The following is a 24,572-nucleotide window of genomic DNA, read 5'->3' as shown; positions in this document are numbered from 1 at the left end:
TTTTAAATATTAGTACATAACACAAATGTATTCTAATATCCAGCACAAATCCAGATGTTGTAATGCTGGCTACACGCTAGCCTATATAATGTGTATACTGTGTATAGGGTCAGTGTGTACTCAGAATAAGGTCATAATAACATTTATATGGAAACAAACAATTCTATGTTCGGGCAATACTGTCACCATTTCTATTGCGCAGGAAATTGCTGTTTCACTACAATACATACCTACTGTGTAACATAGGGTACAGCTATTATATTATTTAAGACATTGTTCGAATGCACTTTTAATGCGGTGGAACCAACCATAAAGGCTACAATATTCTGCAGGTCACTATTATTAGTGCACATTTCGGGTCCTGCTTTGCTACTGGAAATAGTAATTATACTGGTTTGTTGTCTAGTTGCAGGTGTTCCGATAACAAGAAACATTACCCCTAATTCAAGTTAAAGGTGCGTACACACTAGGCGACATTTTAAAGGAAGTACCCGATTATGAACAGTTATTCCGTAATTTTCATGTTTATCGTCCGGTGTGTACACACTATATCAGTTCCAGGGAAAACCCGTATGGTCTAATGTGTACTACGCTTAACTTTTCACTGCCTATTTCCTGTCCGAACACTTCTTTATTAAACACCTCATCTTATTTCAGAACATGGACAAGGTCCCAAAATGTGGACACTTCCAGCCTCTGATTTTTGGGAATACATCTTTGCAGAGGGAAAACGAAGATGCAATTAAATTATATATCTTATTGGCTAACTAGATGTTGCCACCTACAATAAATATTATGGTTTATTTGTGATGCAAATATCGTTACGGAAATAGCAATCAAAGCTGCGTAAAATGTGTTCTTAAATTGATTCTGTTGTTATGTAGGTGTAAAAGGCTTACTTAGGACTGCAAAGTACAGTAGGAGTGGTGCAATATTAATAGTATTCTTGTGCATCACGTCCCATAAGATCAGATAAATAGTAGTGAGGGCTAGTTGTAATCAGTTCTGTCGCGTCTAACTTTTGCAGGCACAATTTAGTGCAATTTCCCCTGGTAAATGACAGCATTCGTTCTGATCATTATGCCTCGGACCAACCCTCCTCGGCGTCCTTCATTATACAGAACAAGTATGCTGTCTCTATCTTTCACTTCCACTACTGAATTGTAAATTGCCCAGACAAACAAGCAGAGCCAAGGAGCCTGCAAAGGTCACACCTGGCGTGTGGCCAGCCTGCTCCCTCCAATCTCTGGGTTCATAGCTCTCAATGTTTCCCCTCCTTTTGTCTGCCTTTCCTCTCCCAGCTGTTCCATTCAGAAGCCCAACGTGTCCTCCCCCAGGAAAAAAAAAAAAGGTAAAAGAAAGGTACTTATTAAGTTTAGCTAACTCAAAGGGCTATAGTTGCACAGCACGTGCCGATTCTTATCTGTACAGATCCAGATCCCTTTCTATGGTTCTTAAGCTTACAGAGGGAATGAGAGAGAGGCAAGGGGGAAAAAAAGTAAATGGATTTTAACTCCCATTGGCGCCCCTGCAGCAATTCAAACAAAAGTGCAAAGCAACAAAGACATGTTCCAGTATGGCAGGTGCTGGTGTCAGATTCCGCCCCAAGCAAACAGAAGCAGGAGAAAGGGAAAAAGAATGCGCCTTTCCGTTGAAGCTCAGACATGCAGGGGCAGGGGGAATTACTAATGGTGCAGAGTTATTGTCAGTGCCACTACACAGTCAGGTGTTCCGTCCCAATAACACTTGTTTCAGAGAAGCTGCTCTGGGAATGTCTTATCATTGAAAGGGATATTTTTTCCCGTCTCTCACTCCCCTATTACATGCCACATAATAAAAGCCGATTAGTAAGAGAGAGAGAAAAGCCAGAGTGAAACAAGCCAGAGTAGCCCAGTGCAGCCTCCTAATCGTACAAGTCTTACCTTTCTCATTACCGTACAGAGACTTTCTAATCTAAAAGGAAGCAAAAGAACAAAGAAATAAAACAACAACATACAGTAGAGTAAGCACATCATCAGCTATATCTGAGCATTCCTGGCTGGATACTGTGTGACCAGACTGCACAATTTGGCGGGTCTATGTTCATAAGAATGCAGCTGATCAGTTCTCCAGGAGCTAGTCACATGACTGAGGTATGAGGCACTGGGGCATATATATATAAACCTTAAAAAGAGATAAAAATCCAGCCAATCAGCCCATAACTGCCATGGGCGTGTTTGAAAAATTTACAGTTATGAGCTCATTAGCGGGACCTTTATTAACACCATTGTGTTTATCTAATTTTAAGGCATAATACATCTGCCCCACTGTTAGTAGTCTTGGCCAAAATAGTAGCCAGCACTGTGTGGGTCACAAAGGTTAGGGTCACATTCTTTAAAAGGCCATTTCATTTTTAGACAATATTTATTATTTATTAACAGTTTTTTCTATATAGAGAAGCAAATTCCGTTGCACCTTACAATTGGAATGTTATAAAACAAACTGGATATTTACAGTCAAAAAGGTAGGAGGGCCCTGCTTGCAAGCTTACAATCGATAGGATTTGATATTGCCCGACCAGTAGAAGCCTATACAATATGTATCCCATGCAAATCTTTGCCTGATTAGCAGAGATTTATGTAGGGTACACACCAGGACGACCCGCTCACGATGCATATCGTGAGCGGGTCGTCAGTGTCTCGTCCGACCCGCTCACGGTGACGCGGGGGGGGGCATGACCCGCTCACGATGTGCACCGTGAGCGGGTCCGATCCGATGGCGACCCGCACCCGGCTGTATGGTCGTCATTGAGATCCTACCTGCAGCAGGTAGGATCTCAATAACGACCGACCGACCCGTGGGACCGCGCATCGGATCGGTATCGGTCCACACCAGGTCAGAAAAGGGCCAAATCAGCACACAATCTACATCCAATTGATCGGAATTGGATCTAGATTGTGGGGATCGGGCCCTAGTCGTCCTGGTGTGTACCCAGCATTAGAACACAGGCAGTCAGGATACGGGTATCCCAGCTCAGTAGAGTGTCATCTATTTAGCACATCAAACTACTGTATATACAAATAGATTTGTTTCTATGCCGCAAAAGTTTGGATAAAAAAACCCACCAATGTGACATTTCATCAGTGGATGAACTATGTAGGTCATTTATTGTTAATAAACGCATTTTTTCATATAAAAGTTTGAAAACAAAATTTTCACTTTAAAACCTTTGCAGTTTTTTCCCTGAGCTTTATAAAAAGGAACACAGATGTCTGTGCAAAACTTGTCAGACCAGTGATTCCGCAGTTCAGTGTGGAACTTTGCACTCAAATGTATTTTACACTGGAGAGATGCGATTGTCATTTGCGTTGTATCGCAAGGTCCAAATTATACTAATACTAGGCAGTGTTTTACCCTAACGTATTAAAGGCTTGAAAATGACATTTTTGGGCGAAATCACATAAACCAAATATTAGTACAGAGCATTACTCATCTGTGGTCTACCATATAACCTGACCGGCGGTTGGGGGGGGGAGGTTGGAGAAAGGGACAGTACAACAACGCTCTATCGCGCTATACACCATTGCAAGATATTACCAGAAGTTCGAGGCATGTATATATATATATATATATATATATATATATATATATATATATACAGTCGGGCAAAAAAGTATTTAGTCAGCCACCAATTGTGCAAGTTCTCCCACTTAAAAAGATGAGAGAGGCCTGTAATTTTCATCATAGGTATACCTCAACTATGAGAGACAAAATGAGGAAAAAAAATCCAGAAAATGACATTGTCTGATTTTTAAAGAATTTATTTGCAAATTATGGTGGAAAATAAGTATTTGGTCAAAAACAAACAAGCAAGATTTCTTGCTCTCACAGACCTGTAACTTCTTCTGTAAGAGGCTCCTCTGTCCTCCACTCGTTACCTGTATTAATGACACCTGTTTGAACTCTTTATCTATATAAAAGACACCTGTCCAACACTTCAAACAGTCACACTCCAAACTCCACTATGGCCAAGAGCAAAGAGCTGTCAAAGGACACCAGAAACAAAATTGTAGACCTGCACCAGGCTGGGAAGACTGAATCTGCAATAGGTAAGCAGCTTGGTGTGAAGAAATCAACTGTGGGAGCAATTATTAGGAAATGGAAGGCATACAAGACCACTGATAGTCTCCCTCGATCTGGGGCTCCCCGCAAGATCTCACCCCGTGGGGTCAAAATGATCACAAGAACGGTGATCAAAAATCCCAGAACCACACGGGGGGACCTAGTGAATGACCTGCTGCACTACGCCGCCAGGGACTCAAATCCTGCAGTGCCAGACGTGTCCCCCTGCTAAAGGCAGTACATGTGCAGGCCCGTCTGAAGTTTGCTAGAGAGCATTTGGATGATCCAGAAGAGGATTGGGAGAATGTCATATGGTCAGATGAAACCAAAATAGAACTTTTTGGTAACAACTCTACTCGTCGTGTTTGGAGGAGAAAGAATGCTGAGTTGCATCCAAAGAACACCATACCTACTGTAAAGCATGGGGGTGGAAACATCATGCTTTGGGGCTGTTTTTCTGCAAAGGGAACAGGACGACTGCTCCGTGTAAAGGAAAGAATGAATGGGGCCATGTATCGTCAGATTTTGAGTGAAAACCTCCTTCCATCAGCAAGGGCATTGAAGATGAAACGTGGCTGGGTCTTTCAGCATGACAACGATCCCAAACACACTGCCCGGGTAACAAAGGAGTGGCTTCGTAAGAAGCATTTCAAGGTCCTGGAGTGGCCGAGCCAGTCTCCAGATCTCAACCCCATAGAAAATCTTTGGAGGGAGTTGAAAGTCCGTGTTGCCCAGCGACAGCCCCAAAACATCACTGCTCTAGAGGAGATCTGCATGGAGGAATGGGCCAAAATACCAGCAACAGTTTGTGAAAACCTTGTGAAGACTTACAGAAAACGTTTGACCTCTGTCATTGCCAACAAAGGGTATATAACAAAGTACTGAGATGAACTTTTGTTATTGACCAAATACTTATTTTCCACCATAATTTGCAAATAAATTCTTTAAAAATCAGACAATGTCATTTTCTGGATTTTTTTTCCTCATTTTGTCTCTCATAGTTGAGGTATACCTATGATGAAAATTACAGGCCTCTCTCATCTTTTTAAGTGGGAGAACTTGCACAATTGGTGGCTGACTAAATACTTTTTTGCCCGACTGTATATATACGCACATACATACACAGTGAGAGCAATGCATTGTTGTGGCAGACCACTTCTGTCAGTTATTTTCAGTCTTGATTAAGCATTATAGTACAGGAAAAAAGATCACTCCTTTCAAGATAAAAGGATTAGTTTACATCCTAGAACACAATACCATAATCCTACATAATTACACGCAAACCCATAGGGATGACCAATGTTCTGTACTAGTGAGCAGTTTTTGGAGGATGTTTATTAGACATTTCAAGTTGCCACTAAATCATTCACAGCACAGTAAAGAAGAATTCATCATGTATTATTGTTAACCCTTTACAGTACAAGGCCATGCATTAATAGATCAGGGATTAATGAAATACAATAACTAAACCGTAATGTACGGATTACTTACCTTCATTCTATATGCGGTGTATGGAATTTTACAATGAAACATAGGAAAGAATCCAATCACCAAAAGTTAACCCACAAATGAATCACATAATCTGCAAAGATGTGTCTCCTGAGTCAAAATTGATTATGTGGCCCTTTTAAAGCTGCTGCATCTTCAGCTGCTGGATTTAAAGGGGCACTTGTTCAATGTTCAATACAAAACATATCTGTTTTGGAAATGTAATTTAATTGTTCCTATTCCAGTGGACAAAGTCATATCTGCTTTAAAAAGCCCTACATAGTAAATGTAGGGCTCTATGTACTGCGCTTTGGAAAGAGAAAAAGTGCCAGTCCTAATTATCACTTTTTAAACAACCTGTTAACATGTTAGGAGCTGGTTGGCTGGTACTTTCTCCACTTTATTGCTCTCCAATTCTTAGTAAATAGACCCCATCATCCTTAAAGGGCAGTATACAGGGGGCAATGTGCACACAAGTCGCTCAGCACACATCACTGACACACATGTTATGCACCAGCGATGTGTGCGGACCAGTGTTTTCTGGTAAGAACAATGGCGATCTAGCTAGATTTTGACAGCATGCCGTCAAGATCTAGTCTGGCGATAGCGATGCATGGCCAATGCTGGGGGGTATACACAGGGGGCAATGTGTGCTTTATTTCTAAGTGATCTAGTCAGATCGCTTAGAAATAGCCTAGAAATCACTTGTGTACGGGACTGAACACTTCATGTCAGAACAGCTTTGGTTACTCAACGGTATTGTAGAGGACCTACCATAGTCACTGACTAAAATTTTCCTGTTATGAGGAATGTGGGTCATTCAAGTGCCTTTTTGATTTGTTATCACTGATGCTTCCTAGGCAGCAGCAGTGATAGTGCTTTATGTACATGCGGCAGGAGGCGTCTATTACATGCAAGAGCGTGTTGCTTCACTAGTGATCCAAGCCCTATGATAGGAGGCAGCATCAGATCAAAGCACTTATCGGACAGCTTGCTCGCAGCACCCATGCTGCTGTTGCGAAAGGCACCTGTGGGTGTGGTATGACTGAATGATGGTCGACTGTCAGTATATTGCCATCGGAATCCAGGCTGCCGGTACTCCAATAGGAGGGCCAGCGCAAATAAGTCCCTTGCTTGATGCGCTCACCACTTTTCTCCCTCTATGGAGGTCGTGAACCGCTACGATGGAGAATAGCCCCTTTAGGTTGAGATTCTGACTGTCAGGCAGTCAAACAGTCAGGATTTTGACGTTGGTATACTGACTGTGGACCAGTCATTCGGCACCAGTCACAGAGACCAGGATCTTTCCATCCTACGAAGGAGAGCCCTGTCCTCTTCCCACCACCGAAACATCTGTGACACACCTTCGGTTTTCCAAACTGAGCCCGCCCCCGCAAACGGCATCGGACTGTCAATCAATGACCGTCTGATGCAAGCCTGCATCTTATGCTGTAGGAAACATTGTGTCTCAAGTGCAACTGCACCTGAAAGACCCACAATGTGTGCTAAATCATAACTAACATTTGGGCCATATGTGCACTTTTATAACTAAATTCTAAAATATAAGAATACTTCCATCAAACCATCCAGAAGGAAAAATAACAAAAGCCAAGGTATCATTTTGTTGCCGCGTTTCTGCCAAATCTGGTATGTGATGTGATTTACACAAAGAGAAAACAAATGCTCAGTGCGCACTTTTTGAAAACAAAAAACAAATGGAGATAAACAATTTAATCTAGAACGGCATTACATAGCAATGGGAGCTAAGATGGTATCAGTGCTTGGGAAACTGTTCTTTAAATAAAAAAAACTTTACAGGTATTGGAAAACATTTCAAATGTAGAGCATAGCGAACAAGATCAACAAAATTAGTATGTTGTGTGTGTCTATTTATATACAGAACTGTGTAAATGTCCGACAGTGAACAAGACCCCTTAGCAATGAATGAAGTGGACAGCGCATACCTATAGTACACGTGTGATAGCCAAAGGACAACAAAAAAAGAGCCCTCTTACAGTAGGGACAGAACTACTTTGATGGATGAAAATAAAGAGCCAGTCTGAAATGTTTGGAAGAGAGAATGTTTTGGGTGGACAAAGAGATAAGGTGAGGAGGGGGGAACAGATGTATGCACAGAAGGGGAGAAGATATCTAGAAGGGAAAAGGACACAATAGGTCAGAAATGAATGAGGGCGAGAGGGAGGGGGCTGGATGGAGTAACAATAGAGCGAAGGGGAACTGACACTGAACAAGAAATCCACTGGGACTCGGGGGGAGCAGAAGTCATATTGCTGACGGCTGGAGAGACGAGCAGATGAATTGTTTTACTAGAACATACTCCGTTCTTGTTTGATTACCGAAGATGCCCATCATAAGATATGCTATACTAACAAACTCATTCCCAGTACACTTTCTAAAATTCTGTAATATACATGTAGCCCTCTGACGAAAGAAATAAAACCCCACACCTCGTTTTGCTGCGATAAAATGATTAAAAAAAAGAGACTTTAACTTCATGTAAACCATTAGCACTGTGCTCTGCAAGTGGTCCTGCGTGAAGAACTGAATGATTATCAGAATAAAAGAAATGCATGGACATGCTGGAAGTGGAAGAATGATGATATATAATTAATGTACAGCATCCTACCTCCCTGGCCCCAGATCCAGACGCCAGCCCACCCTCAAGCTATGACAGCTGTTAAGCAGGGCTCTTCTCCGCCCAGCACAGTACTGTAGATGCACAACTGCTGTTCTCTAAACGGTTAAGCTAGGGATAGCCATACATGTGGCAGATCAGTTACACAGCTATAGGGGTATGCCTATTTGCATCAATCTGCTCGTTTAACATTATGAATTGAAGCTGTACTACAATTAAAGAATAAATATGAATGTCTTCTTCAAATGTGGACATTCTAAAGGTGCCCATACACTAGTAAGATTTATCTTCAGATCTGGCTGGTTGGAACAAAAACATGGTTATGGATGAGTGACAGTTTGTCAGTTTTCCAGCATTTCCAAGCAAATGGTCAACTGTCGTTTGCTCTCATCCATAACCATATTTTTGTTCCAACCAGACAGATCTGAAGATAAATCTGCGTGTGTATGGCCACCTTTAGACTTTAACAGTATACAAAGTAAAAGGATACGGCCGCACCGGAACACCCCTCATAATGATACATGGTGTGCATTAGGGATGGTGCACCTTGGGTCACATTATAATCAGTATTATGGGATCCAGCACTCTGGGGTGGGGAGCTACAATTACATTAAAATTCTATTTGAATTATTAGGTGTACATGTTAAAATTGCATCCGTCGCTGAGTTCATTATATTATGTTGACATTTATCATCTTGATGAGATCATGTCGACGCTGATGAAATGTGGACATGGTTATGTCTTAATGTAAGGGTAAGCTTAACCCATACAAATCTAACCCTGATGTCAACATTCTTTCCATTTCAACATTATGAACGTCGACAATAGGACTGCAAAACCTCCCATTGCATCCGCCTGGATGATAACTAATGAAGTTGATGCAGAAAAATGTAAAAAAAAAAAAAAAAACAATAAAAAAAAAAATAGTGACGAAAAAGTGCAAAGTTGAAGATTAAAACTACACAATAAAAAATATTGTATCTCTGTGATACGGATAAAAAAAACCCCTCTCTTTAATATTTTGAGAATACCGACTTGGTAGATCTGAGCTCTTTGAGGGGGGGAAATGTTTATACCTGAATTCAAATGAACTAGTGTATGGCTAAGTAGAGGTTACTCACCAGCAACAAAGCAGGGTCCGAGAATCAGTGATCATACTGTATATATGTATTCTACAGTATCATAAATGCTACACTCAAATACATGATAAATAGGGTCACATTTACTAAGATGGGAGTTCTATAGAAGATGGGATTTTGCCCATAGCAACCAATCAGAACCTACTTTTTTAATTTAGCACATGCTAGAAGATAATAGATAGAATGTAATTTATTGCTATGGGCAACATCCCAACTTCAAATGAACTCCAATCTTAGTAAATTTACCCCATAGTGAGAGAAATGGAAGCTCTATAAAGCCCCGTACACACTGTGGGATTTTAGCCATTATCGCTCAGCGACCATATCCCCGTGTGCATGGGGCGACTGTCGCCATGAGCACGCTCCCGCCACAAGCCCTGGGTTGGTCCCTGGAGCATGCTCCTGTGACCAGCAGCTTCCTCCGGCAATCAGCCGTTTCCCCCGGCAGTGTCTGCTATTCATGATTGACCATCTCTAGTCGCTGATGAAAAAGGGAACACTGAGCAATATATTGCGCCGTGTGTACGGAGCTTTAGTTTAGTTTTCCATTTACTTCCATTCATAAAATAGTATTTCCCCCCTGTACTCTGCCTCTGTTAACATTCATATTCTCTCACAACTTCTCTAGAACTTTTTATTTTTTTTTAACTCATATTTATTAACTTTTTATTTTTAAGTGCAATTTCATTCTGGTCCCTTGTACACCAGTTTTCACCCAAAATTGTGGTTTTGGGTGGAAATAGGCAAAACAAGTCAACCATAGTTCTGCCCTGTATATATATGGTGCCCAGCATTAAAAACTAGTCACTTACATGGGCATGCCCCCCCCCCCCCCCCCAATCCACATGAACGTTAGACCATGAATTGGAAAGATGGTATCAGCTGTTGTGCTTAGTGTCATCAGGGGACCTGCCAAACTAAATCACCACAGGTAAGATCTTCAGATAAGAAATTTCCATGAGAAAAAGATTTTGTTTTGAGTATAATTAATCTTTAAATGAACTGCAAAAACACCCTGAGCCGTATACAATGCTTTTTGTCAGCGCTCTCACGGTCGGTATTCAACTCACCCCCCGGCACACGCCTTTCCACCTCGCTGGGTTTTTACAGCGACGTGGAAACGTTGTGTGTGGCCGGCAAAACAGCGAGGCTCGTGGCTAAATGCAGCGGGGTCCCTGCATTAGCCACAAACATCGCCGTTTGGAGGAATCTTCGCTGTCCACTGACAGCGAGGATTCCCCCGGAATGTTGAATACGGCGACCGGCTGGCATTGGGGTTAAGCAGAGAGGGTTGCTTGTTTTCGACGATCCTCGATATTTAAAGGTGGGTACACACGGAACGATGTCGGAAGCGTTCCGACATCGTTAACGTGTGTATCAAATCGTTCATCATGCGTACACACGGAAAGATTGGATACACTTGACAAAATATTTGTCTATGATCATAGACCATCGTTAACGATTCGCGGAACGATTGGTCGTTCCCATCGATCGGGAACGCCCACATCGGGCTTCAAATCTATCCGTGTGTACCCAGCTTAACCCCCTCGTCAGCCGCATTGAATACGGCTCTATCTGTATAATAGACGAGTGGTGCTACACAGCTAACGTTAGCTTGTTTGATTATAAATTAGTGGTGGGACCTCATAAGGGAATACATATTGACCTATGTAGTTATCAATTATTAAAACCAATACAGGAACACATAAGATGTTTGCATATAATAAAAAAATGCTTCAATAACAAGACAAAATGTAATAATTATAAGTCATGCAATAAAATATGTTGCATGAAAATGTTACCTATAAATGTTAATCTAAACATAATAATGCTAATGTTTGATAATAGAGCAATAAGTCTATTTTTACCTAGTGTGTACTGAAATGCGACAAGACTATATCTAATTGAACCAATTAGTGTAATGATTTGATGGGGGGAAAATGCCTGGGGCTATGATTAGGAGCATCTGTTGTATCAAAAAATGTGCTTGTGTGAACTGTACGGCATGGTTTAACTTTTCACATGTGACAGATTTGGTTTCTGTGGCAGAATCTCACATGTGAACCTGACTGTTCTTTTTTATCAAGTGTTGGGCCTGGCTCTTCCCCTCTTTAACACATACTAACCACTATGACTGTTCTGTTGTGTGTTTGCCACAAAATGATATTAAATTTCAAGGTATGCATCCAGAAACGGCCCTTCGGAACACTCCCGCAAAATGTATGTGTCCAGTTTTGCTGGGTGGAGTGTGCTAGGGGAAATATGTACAGGGAACCCGCAACGCATTTAAAAATTCAACCTAGGCGTGTGGTATGAAAAGTCGACATTCAGAAAGTCAACAGTCAGATCATCAATGTGGACATTAGTCAACAAAACATATATCAACAGTCAAATGTCGACATGTACAGCTAACATTTATTTAATATGTCGACATGAAAAATGTAAACCCCGTTTTTTGCCCTAACACTAAACATAACGTTGACAATTTGGTGTCAACACATAATACACTGACATTTTTACCATATTAACATTGGCAAATGTCAAATTTTTATGTTGATCTTTTGCCCATGTCAACATTCTTTCGAATTTATTACTGGATCCCCAACCTACAGTACAGATGTGTCCACATGCACTATCCTCAAATCAAGCTAAACCGCTCTATAATGAGCGCGACTAAACAGTCCAATGCATTTTTTCTCATTATTTTACTGAATCGATCTTTTTCACACTGCTAATGTGATAAAAGGAACATGAACCCTGGACATTACTGGTGAATCTGCTGTAGCATAGTAATGCAAGCCGGATTTTGCATTAGCAAAAGAGGCAGCTGCTTCTCCAAGCGACTCAGAATCAGATGGGGACAGGATGCTAAAATGCAAAAGTAGGAGACTTATCTGTGACACAACGTCTAAAGGCCCATACACACTAGATGATATTGGTCACAATTTCATTCAGAAAAGGCTTTCTGAACGATATTGTGAACAATATCGCCCAGTGTGTGTATGCTGTGCTTCATTAACAATGCACACTCCCGCGCATTTGTTAATGACCCCCTCCCTCATCCAAGCATGTTCTGATGAGGGAGGACAGTTGCAGTTGCAGCATGACCGTCGTTCCCCTGCCGTGGCCGCCCCCCTCTTGTGCTGCATCGGCAAGTGTGTATGCACTTGCTGATGCCGGCCACCCTGCTGCCACCAATATCGGCGTCGGCATAATGTGTATGGGGCTTAATTTGCACCACATATATCAAAACTACTAGGTGTATAAGATCATATATTTACGGTCGTCCTACCACTGTAGGACTTCATCCTCTATCTATTCAACCTTTCTCCTAATATAAACTCTTATAAAGATGTGTCCTCCAACATCTAGCCTCCGTACGCAATGCAGCAGGAGATAGCTGGGGCGAAGCTGCTAGGATGCACCAAGAGACTGAGCTGATTCATGTGAGACAGAGTCTGTGTATTTCTGCATGGACCACTAATGTGAGACGTTACAGTGGACTGCGAGGTAAAAGCTGCTGCCCAGACAAAAAGAGAAGATTCCCCCTTACTAACTAGCAAGAGAATTGTGATTGGATCACGATTAATCCATACGCAATACACCAACCATTGAAGAGTTTTTGCCACCTGTGCAATTGTGAGTAGATCTGAGGCTTCATCTAATCTGTGACCGAGACAGGGTGGAAGTGGTCATCGCTGATGTCACAGACCTCCTCAAAACACCTGGGCAAGCCTGTGTTTTTCGACAACACTCAGAAAATTTCAGGTTTCTACCCCCAAACACTTCTTGTCATTCAAACTCTGGCCACATTGCGTTTATGACCCATATACATTTTCAGTTACCATTTCCCCTCTTGCATGTGGAATGTGCATGGTAGGTATGCATGAATTCTCTATTTAGCGATCCATGCTGAATTAGCCCATTGGAATGGAATAAACCCCCATGGCTGCAGCACATCATATATGCAGCTTCAGAGACTTAGGGGGGTATTCAATCCCCGCCGCTATTTTTCGACGATATTTGACCGACAGCATTGAAGAGGCAGATCGACAGAATGGGCCCGACTTTAAAAGTTGTCGGGCCCGTTTTGCCGAGAAAGGCTGTGAATTGTCGCAATCATGGCTGGATCTCAACCATCCCCCAGCTTTTATGCAGATCCGCCCCCTTTTGCCAATCGGCAGGCGGGAACTTGAATCCCACCTGGCGATTTGCGGTCGAGCAAAACGAAAACGGGCTAGGGTCACGAATGTTGGGACGTACCGACAGTCGGGACTTGGGATTGAATACCCCCCTTAGGTCGCACATGCGTTGCATAAAAACACAAAAAAGATGCCCGATGCTAGCAGAGCCTCATGGGACCGGACATGCCAAAAGAAGCAGTTTGGCATGACTGAAGCAATAATATAGGAGGACACATCTGTAGGTTTGAATAAGAGTGACTGGACATTGTGACTGCAATTATTCACAGCAACTATTATGTATTGAATTATTTCTCAAAAATCACTTACCACAAATGCAACCTCCAGGCCCTAAGAGGTTATCGAAAATTCAAGCCCTTTTGCAGAGAAGAAAACAATGTGTTTCCTACAGCACATGGAACACCAACGTCAATGCATCCTTCTAAATGATCTTGTGATGCTAAATAATTGTTTCGGAACCTCAGAATAAAGAGCAGATTTGTTTGCCCAATCCGCACTCTCCAAGCAGTGCACCTTGCTCTATATAGATAGAAGAATAAGCTCCTCAAAAAGGGTAGCTGCTATGGGTAAAGGTAGAGGTCCTTGATAACTTTTCTATGGATAAGGAATTATACGCACAAAAAAAAATTACCCAGCACTGACCAATCAGATTAATAAAGGGGGAAAGTCTTATACTGGTGACATACAACGTGTAAAAAAAAGTAAATATATGATTTTTAACTCCAGTCAAAGGCCCTTATTCATATCTGATTGCAGTACAAATTTGTTTTCAAAATGGGCAAAACCATGTGCACTGCAGGTGGGGTAGATGTAACATGTACAGAGAGTTCGATTTGTGTGAGTTATTTTGTTTCTGTGCAGGGTAAACACTGACTGCATTATTCTTACACTGCAATTTAGATTTCAGTTTCAGCAAACCCCACCCAATGTAGCTCTCTCTGCACATGTTACATCTGCCCCACCTGCAGTGCACATGGTTTTGCCCATATGGAGAACAAATTTGTACTGTGATCAGATCTGAATAAGGGCCAAAGACCTTTCCTTATTATGACGAATTGTGGTGATCAAATGATAAATATTTATGATACACCATAAGGAAAATGAAGGCAAACCAAAAAGAGTGGGTGCGGAGAACTACAGGTTCTATTAAAGAGGGCAACCACCAGGACTGAGACTTAGAGGAATACCTTCCCCTTACCAGCAACTGCCGCAGATTCTTCATCTTCATCAGCAAACATGCGAGTATAGGTGTAGTTCTTTGCACCCACTAATTTTGGTTTGCTTTCATTTTACTTATGGTGGATAACAAATATTTATCATGTGATCACCTTCTAATTAAATGAAGTAAACAGAATTACACTATTTTCTATCTTGCTTCTCCTCTCTTCTTTCTCTCTATGAGGGTTATTCTGGTTCACTCCTTCTGGCAAATTCCTTCTGAAATGGACAAAACCATGTGCACTGCAGGTGGGGTAGATGTTCCTTGTGCAGAGAGAATAATACCCCGTTCTCACTGCAGCCAAATTCCCGGGTCTAGCATGTAGACCCGGGAAACTTCCTTTTAACACTGGATTTTTGGCAGTGTGAACAGGTCGCATATCCGGATCTCATACACGGTAAAACCCTTCTTTTTACCCGTGTCTGAGATCCGGATATGCAGACACGGGTTGACCCGTTCACACTGCCGAAAAACCAGTGTTTAAAGGCAAATTCCCAGGTAGAACTTCTTCACCCGGGAATTTGCCTTGCAGTGAGAACGGGGGTCCAGCGCGGTAGTCCACGGCATTTTAATGCCGGGTAAAAGCTGTGTCTTTCTCACTCGCAGTGAGAACACGGCATTAGATTTGGGTGGGGTTTTACTTCAAAGTGAGATCTATATTGCAGTGTAAAAATAAATCAGTCACTATTTTTCCTGCACAGAAACAAAATAACTCACCCAAATCTAATTCTCTGTGCACGTTTTACATCTGCCCCCCTGCAGTGCACATGGTTTTGTCCATTTAAGAAGGAATTTGCCAGAAGGAGTGAACCAGAATAACCCCCCTATATCATTGGAGGGAGATCAAGGCTACTTCCGTGTTTCCCCGATAATAAGCCCTAGCCTTGATTTTTGACACTGGTCCAAAATAAGCCCTACCCCAAAAATAAGCCCTATCAAAATTTCCTGTAGCCGAGTGTGTGCACTATATTCTATGAACCCATCTTCACCAACCCCCTTCACTGCCGCCTTGTTTGTACAGTACAGTACTGTTCCGTAGAAGCCGTTGAAGCTCCCGGTCCCAGGGATGCACTGCGACGTGCGCGTGACATCACCGCGCACATAATGCGGCTTCTGTATGCGGCGGGAGCAGCGGCGCAGGCAGAAAACAAGAAGAACTGGAAAGTGCTGTACTGTAGGTAAGGAGAAGGACTGGGGGCATGGTGCTATAAAAGGAGGAACGGGGGCTGTGAAAGCAGGACTGGGGGCATGGTTGATTAAAATAAGCCCTACCCCGAAAATAAGCCCTATGGTGTTTTTTAATGAAAAAAAATAAGGTACTTATATGTTAGTTGGGCGCCCACTATAGTTAGTGCGCTCATACCCCCACTATCCATGTCGGCATGGAGTCCATTATATATAGTGTGGCGAGCGTAGCGAGCCCAAAGCGTGGCGAGCCGCGCGAGGGGACGCGGAATACTAAGCAAATAGCTTAGTGGGCGCCCAACTAACATATAAGTACCAAAAATGTTACAAGACAGTGTCTTATTATCGGGGAAACACGGTGGTAATCACATATTGACTGTTTTCCATGTTCTATGTTGTCAGTATAAGAGTTTTCCCTCTATTATCTGATTGGTCAGGCCTGGTTCATTTTTTGTACATGATGCTGTGCATAGTTCTGTACACCATGAAACCTTTGTATTACGGCAGGTGTCACCAGTGTGTCCCATAAATCCTTGTGCCTTTCTGTCACACTAGGTACCATGCTGCCACAAAGATCCGTTGTGTGGTTCTGCACTTTGGTGTTTCATAAATTATTTTTAATGGGTGCGAAAATGATACAGGTAAAAAGTGGAACTGTTTCATTCATTAGTAAAAAGCGTACCCTTCGTTCTGCAAATCATTAGCATGCAGAATGACCTCATAGGGAACAGATGTACATGTATGCAGCAGTGATTAGATCAGTCTTCACAGCAGTCAAGAGTCCCCATGTAATTAACCCCTTGGAGCTCCTATCTACTTCCCTGCACATAATCATCATGTGCATTATGCGTGAGTACCAACAGCAACTTCTTAACCCCGTATATAGTGCTTGCAGGCATGAAGTAGTTCTTTGCCTATTTAATGCAAATTGCTGCATGCTTTGGCTCCCCACCATGGTCTACTAGTGGTGATGGAAATGTATGTAAACAGGCAGCATGGATGCTGTAGCTGTTAGCATTACTGCCACAAAGCACTGAGATCATGAGTTCTTATCTCGGTCATGCCAATCTGTTTTGGGGATTTGTATATCCTTTAGGTTCCCCCCGTTTAATCCGACAATCCAAAAACATACAGATTGGGTTAACGGTCTAAAGATTTATGTACATTACATGTTACAAGAACAAGTCTAAAAGCATACAAAAGCTAAGGAAAATTGGTCTCTTGCTGCAAAGTAACTTATATTTATATTTTTTACGGAATAAAACAAGAGGCTTTATTAGCCCGTGTGCATAGGAGAGAATGAGTTCAAAGGCATTCCTATTTTTTTTTGGGAATGGAGTGCAATCATTATTTCCCTGAACATACACCATCAATAAGATTATTTCAGATAATCTGATAAAAGTTGGACAGACTGTGTACATTCAGACTTCTCCTAGAGAGGGACTTTATACTGTTGCAGGCAGGGGTCAGTAACTGCCACTGGAGACCCTGCAGTTCACCTAAGCATAGGAGGGGCAGTTATTGAGAACTCATTTAATTTGCTTGCAGCTCCACACTTATTGAAATATAATTGACATCTCTGCCTTTAGAACCTATTTTAATTGACAAAAGCCTGGTCTAGTTCCCTGGATTGACCAAAGAAATAAAAAGTAATAATCTAAGGACTTTATTGCATAATGTAATGTATTGGTCAAGGCTACAATGTATGGGTCAAGAACATAATTAAGGGGAAAGGGGGTGGAGAGAGCTACACTAAAGCTGTGTACACACTAGTAAATATATCTATATATTTAAAATGCCCATCTGTGATCATTAACTACAAATAACTGACTGACCGGTGCAAGGAAACATGCACTATCTCACCAAGAAGATCTGCATTAATGTTAAGTTATAAATGTGGACGATTTCGCAAAGCACAGAAAGAAGGGCTAAAACTATTTAAAGCAAAGTGCATTGTATAATTCAAATACCAGTTAAATAATCTTTTGTGCTGTTCAAATTTTGCCAGAGTTGTAAAACAAAAGAAAAATGTTTGCACCTGCCGCTCTTCTATTAAATAAAGAGTAAAGAAAAAAAAAAAAAAAAAGGGGGAGAATGAGCGCTAATGAAAAGCCTTAACTTAGGCACTTTTCCCAATGTTGCTTAGTATTCCAGTTCAACAAAGATAAATAGAGGCCATCCCTAGGTTTCTTGATGCCTCTCCAGGAAGCAGGGCACGATTATGTAAATAGCATCGGTTCCCTTTACTTCTGCCAGCTTGCTTATCTCCAAAGCCTTCTGCCTGCTGCTACTGGCGACCAATACAAGTGTATGCACACAGCTCTTATCTCTGAACAAAGCTGGAGAAAGGCACAAGGACGGAGGCCAGCAATGTTGGACAGTGACGCATGGCTGATTTTCTGTGCGATTTATTTAACTGAATTTAATTTCTTTTCTTCACCACTGCAGTTTTGATCAGAGATATTTGTGAACGGTGCCAAGTAAGAGATTAGAGAAAAGAAGGATGTTGAGAAGTGCAGTTATTAATTAATCTGAAAGAGCTATAGATTTTTTTTCCCTTTTAAACTCCTAATGACGGACCCGTATCTTGTTGATGAATTTGATGTATAATAGGCAGACGGTAACTAGTCTGTTTGCGTAAATATGCATGCCATCAAAGGGTTATACACATGAAGGTTGCTAAAGGAAATCATGCTGTAACGAGGACGAATACAATTCACAAAACTATCTGCAGCTCTTGGCCTTGTGTTACCCTTATGTGACCTGGTTAGATAAACCACTTATGAAGCTTCTCTCTACAGCACACAACAGATTAATGGGGCACAGAAACTTATGTGATAGCACTTAAACATTAGTATATCCAAAGGAACTAGACAATACCCTCCCTTATACTAGAACTGCAAGTGAGCGGGATTCAGCTACAATTCTACAGTTATTTACATGGAGTAAAGCTGGGCATTTCCACTTGTTTTCAATATCGATGGTACCCCGGGAGTCACGATACACACGGTATTGGTCCGTGACGTCCCCCGTTCTGTACATGCATGCATCGTTAAAGACATTGAGCATAAACACTGGATGATTTGCACTATATATCATTAACGATCTATTACCAAAAGTGTCACACTTTCTGAATGGGGGCAGCAGAGTGCGGTGTGTAATACAGTGGGGGAAATTTACTAAGATGTGTATTCTACTTTACATGTGATGTTGCTATGGGCAACCAATCAGATCCTGTCTACTATCTTCTAGAGGGTGCTAAATAAATAAGAAGGTATGCAGTTAAAATCCCGGCGTTCAAAATCCCGACGCCGGAATTCCGACCGCCGAAATCCTGTCACTTTCTCCATCCATGTCGTGATATCAGCGGTCGGGATTCCGGCGTTGGGATTTTGAATGCCGGGATTTCAACCGCTGGGATTTAGTACCACTCCCAATAAGAAGTAGATTCTGATTGGTTGCCCATAGCAACATCACATATGAAGTAGAATACACATCTTAGTAAATTTCCCCCAGTATGTCTGGAAAATTCCATGACATCACATTATTTTTCTTTTTCCACACTGAAGCATTACTTAGCAAATTTAATTCTGAGATGATTAAAATCTGCTGTAACATACATAGGGATGACATCATAAATTACAAAGTGCATGACGACGCATCCGTTTATAAAAGTTAAACACCAGCCAACAGAATAGAAAGAGAAGTTAAGGAACATTACCCAGCAGGTGTGGGGTCCCTGGGATGACAATGTCTAGGTCGACAACTAATGTTGGACAGTGACTAGGTCGGCACCTAAGAATAGAGAGTGTGTGTGCGTGGTGCGCAACCAAACAGCAGCTGACAAGGGGTTGTCAGACCCCAATTGGTTTAAAAATTATGGAGAAAAAGTGGGGAGTCAGCGCTGGCTATGCCAATGATTGGACAAATTTAATATTAATAAAACACAAATAAAATACAAGATAACAATAAGGTGTGAATCAATAGACTAGATGTCCAATCAATATTCTTTTAAAAATTCTTAGGTGTCCTGGGTTGTCCTATATTTTCAAGGACTCACGGTTCCCACTTATATAGAGGAGGCCTATATAAGTGGGAACCGTGAGTCCTTGAAAATATAGGACAACCCAAGACACCTTCGTCACCCGTCTGGATACAATAATTCACCAGACCACCCAGGATGGTAACATTGATTGTCAGTTCAGACATTGCCATATACCCCCAAATATCCCGGTGATATATAATTTTTAAAAGAATATTGATTGGACATATTGATTGGACATCTAGTCTATTGATTCACACCTTATTGTTATCTTGTATTTTTTTTGTGTTTTATTAATATTACATTTGTTATATTTTTGAGAACCGTCTGATCCAATCATTGGCATAGCCAGCGCTGACTCCCCACTTTTTTTCGGCACCTAAGAATGGTCGACATTGACAGAAGGTCCACACAATCTTAAGGTCGACATGGGCAAGGTTGACCTGAATACAGTCAATATGGGCATGGTCGACATGAATAAGGTTGACATGAGTTTTTAACTTTTTTTTTTTTTTTTTAAAGGTAGTTTTTACATACTTTACTATCCAAATGGGCATAGAGTAAGAATATAATAGTATTTCGAGAGCAGCGCGGCACTGTGCCCGAAGCATGGCGAGCAGATGCGGTACACTTATACGGCGTCCATGTTCACATAGGTCGACAGACACTAAAAAAACATGGAAAATTCATGTCGACCTTACTGAGGTTGATCATGCCCATGTCGACCTAAAGCTTGTGTCGACCTGTCAAAGTCAACCTAGGGTATGAAGACCATTCTTAGGTGTCGACCTAGTCACTGCCGACCATTAGTGGTTGACCTAGACATTATTTACATCTATACTATAACCTACTCAGCGTGTCCATGCCACTCTACTAGAAACAATGGTCATACACAGGAGAAAAAAAGATCTGTGGGTGTGGAGGGAGCTCCTAGGAGATCTCCACAATCCACAGAGCCCGGCGCTTGAGTAAATCAAGTGGATATTCAGTAAAAATGATAAAAAGTTCTCCAGGTTTGGCTGCAGCAGGGGCAAGTGAGTCTGCTGGTAACTCACTGAAGGTTAAACAAGAGAATTAGGTTTTGCACTTGCGCTGCCAAAACTGGGTTAATCACCTGCGAACCACACTGGACAGAAGGACACCTGGGCACACTTCGAATAATGTAGCAAAATTTTATATAAGAAAAGACATATTATAATAATTCACATGTACATAAAAAATATACATATATACATAAAAAAATATATACATAAATAAAGGCAGGTCCCGTATATCAGAGAAACGGGTTACTTATATAGAAATGAGGCCCTGGAGTGAGAATGGGTTAAAAATAGCCAACAACGGGTGGGTCACGTATTAAGTGGTCAAGCGTGGTTTCAAAAGCACAGTCTCTGTCAGTAAGCAATAAGCATCAGCCCGACTGTCAGTAGCAGAGGGTAAAGGGTTAATGGAGTAGGACAAGGTAGAAGCCAGAAATACTTTGAAAGCTGTTATGCAGGAGCTCAATGCGGGATGCCTGTTAAGCGCATGTAACGCCAGGTGGAAAGTGTCAGGTAGCGCAGAGTCTCCTTAAGATTATTGCTCACCCTCCTTGATGTTTGGAGATGGAGGGGCGGGGAGCCCAGATGACAAGTGGCTCGACCCGCTGCAGGGGGTTGCTGGCGTCCTTGTTTTGTATTCCAAAGTGTGGCTGTTCGGCCGTGGAGCCGACTAGCTGGTGTCTGCGGCTGTATACGTTTGGGGGAAGCTGCGGTTTGAGCCGGGGTAGACTGGACGTAGTGCTCGTTCAGTGATCACGTGAGCGTGACCTCACACGTGGGTTGGCGTACTGGCGGATGTGACGTCGACGAATTTCGTTCCCTAGCAACGGGAACTTTTTCAATACACAGGAGAAGCCAATGGTTACACAGTGTGAAATAGGTGCGATAACCTTTCTTTCATGCCCATCATAGACGATATAGCCCTTGTATACATGTTTTAGACCCATCGGTCTGATAAATCGTTTGAAAAGTGCCATATCGTATGCATTTTACCTCTGAATCTGATCTGATGCACGGTCCTGTGTACATCGGATCTAATCCAGTGTTTGTCATTGCTGCCTTAAGGATTTGTCAGATCCTGCAGCCATGACTGGGTTCACATGCAAAAGGACTGCATACGGTGTATCATATGCGATCCTGCTGTCCGGGAGCTGCCGGCAGTTCGCATGCAATATCCCGCACTAGTGATTGGGGGCTTTTGCTGATGATTAGGAATAGGAGTACCTGCAAACTTTTTGAAATGGAGTCTATAAAAAAAAAGTAATAGACCTTGGGAGGGAATTTGGAATACTTTGTTGGAGTAATGATAATTAGAAAACGTGCTGTTTTCATTGTACGTTTATTATTCATGTAATCAGGGGGTGTATCGAATTAGCCACGGAGAAACATTGGGAGCAAATTTTTCTGATTTTTCTTTTTTAGACTATCCAATTTGGTTTCTTGGGGAAAATTTTTTTTCCCCCTGAAAACACACCGGTTCAGTAAAAACTGTGTCTTCACAGACCACGGCTCATTTTCGCGAGAAAACGGGGTTGCTTTCGGCTACAATCCCCGGTAAGCTACAGCCCCCTGTTGACTTATTGGGGTAATTTGATAGCCCCCCGCAAGATAATTACCCGCAGTAATTTACATCTGATATATGGATGCCCCCCAAAGCTATGATGCCCCAGTGTACAACACAACTCTGCTGCGCTCTGCAATAGATATACCCAGGGAACATCTCTGTCATATCCAAGGGTGATAAAAGTAATGAATTGTGTCTGATTATATAAATACATGGCTGTAACAAAACAAACAATATAATAATACAGCTTTCACATTGCCAAAATGTTTTAAAACCCGGTATTTTGAAACGGTATTTAAAACGGGTCTGAGCCTTCACACTGCAGTAGATTACCGTTTTAAATACCATTTAAGTATCAGTCAACCCGTTTAATCCCCTGAACATGTTTCAAGGCAGAACGCAGGGGACAGCCTGTCACAGGTCTGTAGTCTGTTGTTTTGACTAAATACCGTTTCAGAGCCATTCTCACTGCATAAAAAACGGCCCTGAAACGTGTAGGACTAAAAAAAAAAAAACAGCAATATACTGTTTAACAAGTGCAGTGTGAAAGGGGTATAAAAGTTGCAGGAGAGCACATTCAGTAGAAAACAGACCATATTTACTTGGATGACTAAGCGCAATAAGAGATATGAAAAATGTGAAATGAAAAAATCAGAACATATACTTGACTAGAGGAACAATAAGACATTATACAGGTTGAGTATCCCGTATCCGAATATCCGTTATCCGAATTATTCCGAAATACGGACATTCCAGAAAGTGAAAAATTTTTTTTTTTTTGCTAAAAACTCACTGGGGACATTTGTAACAGCATCACTGGGGACATGATATGTAACTGGCACTATATATGTGCAAGACAATGATTGCTTGGCATTCAAATTCAGTGCTGAGATAGTACACACATTTTGTTTCACGTTTTGAAACCTTGTTTTTTGAACAATTAAAATATGTTTGTGTGTATTTTATGTGGTAATAAAATATATTTGTGTGTATATTATGTGTTTATACAGCATAAATGCAAGATACTTCAAAATACATCATTGAAATATTAAAATATTCCGAAATACGGAATAATCCGTTATCCAAAATTCTCCTGGTCCCGAGCATTTTGGATACGGGATACTCAACCTGTACTTGTCCTTTGGCATCATCATCACCATGACAATGTTATTGCTTCATTAATCCCTGAGGTTGGTGCCTGGGAAGCATAATCCCGATTTAGCATTAAAAGAAATAAAATCTCCAGCAATCGGAATGCTCACCACTCCCCCAATTTGGCAGCCAAACTCCCAGATAAGTAAGCATCGATTCAGGTGTAAAGCGGTGGGCGCCTATTCAATGCTTTCCTGCCTGACAGCATTGAAGAGGAAGATCGACAGAACGGGCCTGTTTTGTTGATAATGGCCGTGAATTGTCGCAATCACGGCCAAATCTCAACATCCATGGCCCTTTACACGCCCCCTTTTCGACGATCGCCAAGTGGGACATTGAATCTCGCCTGGCGATATGCTGTTGAGAAAAATGAACACGGGCCAGGGTCACGGTTGTCGGGACGGTTCAACAGTCGTGACGGGATTGAATAACCCCCTTAGTTCAGTAAGAAATCTACACACTTGCTGGAGAGTTAATTAACTTTCCTAGGATTACAGGTAAACCAAAAAAATAAAAGACAAAATTGTGAAAGAAAGACGATGAACATAAATATAGTATAATGTATTCATGACTCATGGCATTCATTAGTTTCATAATATAAGATATATGCGCTATACATTTTCAGCCAGGTGTACATCTGACCAATGGGACCTTTTAATAATACAAATAAAAGTAGAAAAGATTCTGAGCCAAAGGACTATGTGGACAAAAAAGTTCTCTTCAAAAAAAGTTGGCCAGCACAGTGATATTACAGGGATGTCACAATATATTTATTACAGTAAGC

The 24,572-nt window shown here is 41.7% G+C and overlaps 1 protein-coding gene across 3 annotated transcripts in view; it reads right to left on the bottom strand.

Annotated features, from left to right (window-relative positions):
* The window catches only part of RALGAPA2 (Ral GTPase activating protein catalytic subunit alpha 2), a 323,658-nt gene that overhangs the window by 14,760 nt on the left and 284,326 nt on the right, over positions 1-24,572 (bottom strand). The window contains exon 40 of one of the 3 annotated variants that reach the window (XM_083175923.1): positions 1,923-1,953. The exons of the other annotated variants lie outside the window; for them this stretch is intronic. Within the exon in view, the coding sequence (XP_083032049.1) occupies positions 1,949-1,953 (5 nt within the window). The 3' untranslated portion in view covers positions 1,923-1,948. The remainder of the gene's footprint in view (positions 1-1,922; positions 1,954-24,572) is intronic. 3 annotated transcript variants of the gene reach the window in all.

This window comes from Crinia signifera, chromosome 3 (assembly GCF_055691185.1).
Source record: "Crinia signifera chromosome 3, ASM5569118v1, whole genome shotgun sequence".
NCBI lineage: Eukaryota > Metazoa > Chordata > Amphibia > Anura > Myobatrachidae > Crinia > Crinia signifera.
The sequence above is the reverse complement of the archived record's forward strand: the minus strand, read 5'-3'. Positions and strand labels throughout refer to the sequence as shown.